General features: G+C 48.3%; 1 protein-coding gene across 14 annotated transcripts in view; it reads right to left on the bottom strand.

Annotated features, from left to right (window-relative positions):
- Positions 1-6,315, bottom strand: part of BANP (BTG3 associated nuclear protein) — a 122,591-nt gene that overhangs the window by 97,149 nt on the left and 19,127 nt on the right. For 8 of the 14 annotated variants that reach the window (XM_032284651.1, XM_032284643.1, XM_032284642.1 and 5 more), the window contains exon 2: positions 1,315-1,471. In XM_032284651.1, coding sequence (XP_032140542.1) covers positions 1,315-1,402 — 88 coding nt within the window. In that variant the 5' untranslated portion in view covers positions 1,403-1,471. Of the gene's footprint in view, positions 1-1,310; positions 1,472-2,634; positions 3,762-6,315 lie in introns of those variants that run through there. The other 6 variants (XM_032284649.1, XM_032284653.1, XM_032284652.1 and 3 more) reach the window with 3 other exon arrangements.

Genomic DNA, 6,315 nt, shown 5'->3' with positions numbered 1-6,315 from the left:
ACAACACGGTAAGGCTCCAGAACACTGCGCACGGGATCACACACACATACAACACAGTAAGGCTCCAGAATGCTGCACAAAGGGGATCACACACAACACGGTAAGGTTCCAGAATGCTGCACACGGGACCTCACACACACAACACGGTAAGGTTCCAGAACGCTGCACACAGGGGATCACATACAACACGATAAGGCTCCAGAATGCTGCACACAGGACCTCACATACACAACACGGTCAGGCTCCAGAACACTGCACACAGGGGATCACATACAACACGGTAAGGTTCCATGCTGCTGCACACGGGATCACACACACACAACACGGTAAGGTTCCACAATGCTGCACACGGGATCACACACAACACAGTAAAGCTCCAGAATGCTGCACACGGGATCACACACACACAACACGGTAAGGTTCCACGCTGCTGCACACGGGATCACACACACAGAACACGGTAAGGTTCCACGCTGCTGCACACGGGATCACACACACACAACACGGTAAGGCTCCACAATGCTGCACACGGGATCACACACACACAACACGGTAAGGCTCCAGAACGCTGCACATGGGATCGCACACACACAACACGGTAAGGCTCCAGAACGCTGCACACAGGGGATCACATACAATACGATAAGGCTCCATGACGCTGCACACGGGATCACACACACAATATTTTAAGGCTCCATGACGCTGCACACAGGGACAGGGCAGGGGAGATGGTACAGAACACACACATACACCCCGGAGGAGCGGGAGCAGGGGTGGCCCTTGAGACAAAGTGCTGCAGGGCCCCCTCCAGAAGGGACAGGGCGCTGAGGCTGCAGAGGCGAGGGAAGGGAGGGGCTGACAGTGTCCTCATCTCTAGGATTCCAATTTTTCTTTTTTTTTTTTTTTTTGAGACGGAGTTTCACTCATGTTACCCAGGCTGGAGTGCAATGGCGCGATCTCGGCTCACCGCAACCTCCGCCTCCTGGGTTCAGGCAATTCTCCTGCCTCAGCCTCCTGAGTAGCTGGGATTACAGGCACGCACCACCATGCCCAGCTAACTTTTTTTTGTATTTTTAGTAGAGACAGGGTTTCACCATGTTGACCAGGATGGTCTCGATCTCTTGACCTCGTGATCCACCCGCCTCAGCCTCCCAAAGTGCTGGGATTACAGGCTTGAGCCACCACGCCCGGCCCAGGATTCCAATTTTTCATACACGGCATGCATTACTTTGTTTTCTGCTTAATTCAAAGAAAAGAAAAAAAATGGAGCAACTTTTGGTTTTTCAAGAATAAAGAGAATAATATTTCACCTACTGTCCCACAGCTCTGTACCTGGGTGGTCAGGGCTCAGGTCTTCCACTGCGATCTGAACCACATCCGCCAGGTCGTGTTCCGACATCATCCAGAGAGCAGGAGAGGGGCCGGTCAACACGCAAGAGTTCAACTCACAGCGGGGCCGGCTGCTGGTCACCTACGGAACAGAAGCAGAGCAGGAGGAGAGGACATTAACCACCACGACGCGTGGAATGATGAAAACCACGAGTCGCACAGGTGGATGCAAGAGGCCGTAAACGTCTGCAGATTTTTACATGCGGGGTGCCTCAAACCACCAAAAAGTTAGTTTCTTTGAAAATTAACAAATCGCTGAAAACACCACCCGCTGCCTCTTTCCTTAACCACTGGACGAGCTGCCCAGGGCCTCTCTGTTCCCAGTGCATTCCTCATGCCCTTCCAAAGTCGCCTTCCCAACACTGGCCGGCACATGTCCTCCCTGAGCCCACGTCTCCAGTGGGACCTGACTGCCTACACTAAGCGTCCTGTTGCTTCCTGCTCCGTGGGGCCTCAGCCTGCTACACTCACCACATCCCAGAAAGCAGCACCACATCACTGGTCTCCATGGTGATATGCCATCCTCCTCCCCAGTCTCTCCCAGGGGCACCCTTCCATCTAGACTCCGTTGCTGCTACCCCACAGGCCAGGTGGAGTGGCAGAACCTCTGTTCTGCTTTCTTTCTGCTCTCAGGCTCTGTCCTGAACCCGAGCGGCATCCCCACACCACGACCAAGGGGGAACCATCTGTCCTGTCCGCAGCTGTGCTGCCAGGGCGGGGCCGTCCCTCAGTCAGGGGCTTTCCTCAAGCTCCTGTGACACTCCGATTAGGCCTCAAGAGAACTTATTTTCCAAAATAAAAATGAGGCAGCATCACTCAAACTATGGTCTGTGAACACACAGGTCCAAATACGGTACTGCAAAATAGCATGTCCTAGAAATCAGGAGTGAATGTGACCATCATATTTTCTAATCACACTACACTTTAATTATGGATACATAAACAGTATGAAATAAACTGCCTGTCCTGAACTACACTACACACTTCTGGAGGGCAGAAACCCTGTGCGCAGCTCTGTACAGCACAGGTCCTTTCACCAGGAAGGGTCCGTTTACTGTCCATAATCACAACCCCCGCGGCAGAAAGAAAGGTGGGATTTTCAGGTCACATGGTTTCAACTCTGAGTCTACTCACAACTTCTGCTAATGGATAAGCCCCAATAGGAATCAAATTAAATGAGCAGGCCTCACACGTCCCGAAATCCTACAAATTCTGCAGCTCCTCCTCTCCCTTGTCCAGACTTACATTTCACCGCTGAAATGGCAACAGCTCTGGAATTTCTTGGAGATAACAATGTGTGGAAGGAGGAGCCAAGCATTGTCCTAAATCTTATTTTTATAGAGTAAAGGCAATATTTTTCATAAATGTGTGATCACATGTATGACCAATAAAACAGCAAAGGCACCTTGTAACTTGATACAAGATTAGATGAACTGAGAAAACATCAAGTAACTGTCCTTAACGAAAAACAGAGCTGATGACAAAACTGGACAGGGAAACACAAAACCTCAGAGGGACCAGCGCTGAACCTCTAAAAAGTCCCACTCAGGAAAGACGGAATGAGACAGACGTTTCATCTCCCCGAATCCTCCCATACAGACACACAGAGCTCCAACCATAGCAAAGCCAAACTCCAGGCCAACACTGACAAAAGAACGAGGCGACAGGATAGTCCTCAAGAACCCTAAATACGAGCAGATGGGGACACTGGAAGCCACAAGCTCAGCAGGGCAGGCGGGCATAGGACGGAGGAGGCAGAGGGAAGCAGGAGCCGGGCCAGAGCAGCAGCTGCCGGACCCACCAGGAGACACACACAGGGGCCTGCAGGGCTAACCCAGAGGCCAGAGTGTTCTGGACCCTACGACCTCTCAAAACACATTGTCCAAAGCTCCCTTTTAGGCCAAATACATTAAAAAGAAATGGCCTGGAACTGAACACAAAATGTGCGGGCATGGAAACTGGAGACAAAGGAGCATGAAAGCTAATTAAAGGTGGGAGGGGAGAAGAGAGCCCAGAGAAATCAGAAAATAAGCTGCTGCAGGTTTAAGACTTCCTAAAAACCACACAGGAAAGAGCCCCGCAACACTGCCCTTAGAGAATGATTCTAAACCAAGCCTCCCTTCTGAACACTCAGAAAAGCCAAAGTCATAGAAAAATGAGCCACAAAAAGTACTGAGGCCAACATCACACAAAAATAAGTTTTAAAAAGAGTAAGAAGCAAAACAGCTTCATCACAGCAGACAATGAAAGCATTCTAGAAACATACAATCCCCAAAAGGATGAAAACGTCAAAAAAAAAAAAAGGTATATCCCAGTATTTCAAAACAAACTGAAATATGCTAAACATATAACATACCATTAACCATAAACTAGCATTAGAAAAACTCAGAAACAAGGTCCTAGAACTGAGAATATACCAGAAACAAAAGAAAAAATAACTTCAGAATTAAGACTAAACTAGAAGAAACTTAGAACAAATAAACACAACAGTGCCTCCAGAAAAACAAAGTGAGAAAAATTTCAAGAAAAAGAAAGAGATGAAAAAAACTCAAGAAAAAGTAGCACGTAAGACAAGAAAAGAAGACCTAACATATGTATACTAGTCACGCTAAAGATGAAAACTGGTCAGGCACAGTGGCTCACACCAGTAATCCCAATACTTCGGGAGGCTGAGGCAGGAGGATCGCTTGAGGTCGGTAGTTCAAGATCGGCTTGGGCAATGTACCAAGACCCTGTCTCTACAAAATATTTTAAAAATTAACTAGGTACAGCGGCACAGACCTGCAGTCCCTGCTACTCAGGAGGCTGAGGCAGGAAAGCCATTGCAGACTGGGAGTTCACTCCACTCCACCCTGGGCAACAGAGCGAGACCCTGTCTCGAAAAAAGATGAAAACTAAAGCAATGAAATGGAATAATAAAAACTGGAATTCAAGAAAACTCTCCAGAAAGCAAGAGGGAGGGTGCTTGAAACTACTCATTAAAGGGTTACACCACAACCTAGGGGGAGAAAAAACAGAACCACCAACACCAAAACACAGCCCAATAAAAACATTACCTAAAGAAAAATTCCTTGAGCCACCCAAGCAAGAGTCTAGGTGACTTGGCAGGGCACAGTGGCTCACGCCAGTCATCCCAGCAGTTTGGGAGGCCGAGGCGGGCGGATCACGAGGTCAGGAGTTCGAGACCACCCTGACCCAACATGATGAAACCCCATCTCTAAAATATATACATACAAACAGAGATAAACATATTTAAGATACACAAGGAAAGAAATGTGAGCCAAGAATTTTATATCCAAACAAAGTTACTTTCAAGTATAAAGGCAGTAGGCTTTCTTCAACATCCAGTCCTCAGGGAACAACGGTATTCCCAAAATCCCCGCCTGAAGCCACTGGCAACAAACAAGCTTCAGAAAACCAAACCACATCGGGAAGAGCAAGAGCGGCTGGTGAGGAGTGCTTTATCTCCACGCAAGACTGAGACTCAGGAGGAGAGAAGGAGCAGTATGCAAGGCAACGCTCTGAACGCAGACACAATGTCAACGCGTGAAACTGGGAGGAACTGTGAGTACATATGAAAAACAAATGTTAGATCTTTCAAAAACAAAAAGACATGCTACAATGCTCAGCAGCAGTAAGGAGTCGGAGCGGCAGGGTTCTTTCCAAACCATTTCCAGGAATGAACAAACAACAAATGTTACAATGTTCATTCAGCCGCCACAGGGAGGAGCAGAGGTTTTGTGTGTGTTTTGTTTCCTTTTAAGACGACCTCTCACTCTGTTGCCCAGGCTGTAGAGGAGTGGCGATGCTCTCGGCTCACTGCAACCTCCACCTCCCCGGTTCCAGCGACTCTCCAGCCTCAGTCTCCGAGGAGCTGTGATTACAGGTGCCCACCAGCATGGCCAGCTAATTTTGTATTTTAGTAGAGACAGGGTTTCACTATGTTGGCTAGACTGGTTTCAAATTCCTGACCTCAAGAGATCCACCCTCCTTGGCCTCCCCAAGTGCTGGGATTACAGGCGTGAGCCACTGCGCACGGCCAGTAGAGTTCTTTCTGAGAATGCCTTGCCTTGTGTGCAATTCTGTCACCCCCGATGTCCTTGTCAACAAGGAAAAGCAGACAGAGGAAGTCAAGCAAACACCTTGAAGTCACGGATTTGAATTGAAGATATAAACTCAGCTGGGTGTGGTGGCTCACGCCTGTAATCCCAGCACTTGGGGAGGCCGAGGCAGACAGATCATCAGAAGTCAGGAGCTCGAGACGAGCCTGGCCAATACAGAGAAACCTCGTCTCTACTAAAAATAAAAAATTAGCCAGGCGTGGTGCCACATGCCTGTAATCCCAGCTACTCGGGAGGCTGAGGCAGAGGATCACTTGAGCCTGGGAGGTGGAGGTTGCGGTGAGCCAAGATCGCACCATTGCACTCCAGCCTGTGCAACAAAAGCAAAAATCCATCAAGAAAGAAAGAAAAAGCAAGACAAGAAAGACAGAAAGAGGAAAATATGAACTCGTGTGTGTGTGTGTGTGTGTGTGTGTGTGTGTGTGTGTGTTTATATATACCACTCCGGCTCTGACTACCACAAAGGCAGGGAAACAGTGATCTGCACAACAGCAATGCATCCCTAGAGCCCAGACTACGGCTTTCAAATAACATTTCTCACCAGAAGAAACCAAGGCTTCCTGGAAAAATGGCTCATTCCAGACCTGAGAAAAGAAATATGCAAGATGAGCCTAGAACACCCTGTTAGACCAGACATAAGGACGCCATCAAAGTCAGGATTCTATCTAAAGGACTTGGGGGCCAAGGTGAAGAGGCTTCCGGCCAAAGATGGAAAAAAAGCTGACCAACGGCAACGGTAACAACTTCACTGGGTTGAAAGGGAAATATTTTTAAATTCATGATTTCATATTACTAACCCTTTAAT

Source organism: Sapajus apella, unplaced genomic scaffold, assembly GCF_009761245.1.
Source record: "Sapajus apella isolate SASKATOON/1434 unplaced genomic scaffold, GSC_monkey_1.0 scaffold15, whole genome shotgun sequence".
NCBI lineage: Eukaryota > Metazoa > Chordata > Mammalia > Primates > Cebidae > Sapajus > Sapajus apella.
Note: the sequence above shows the minus strand (reverse complement) of the source record. Positions and strands in the feature narration are given on the sequence as shown.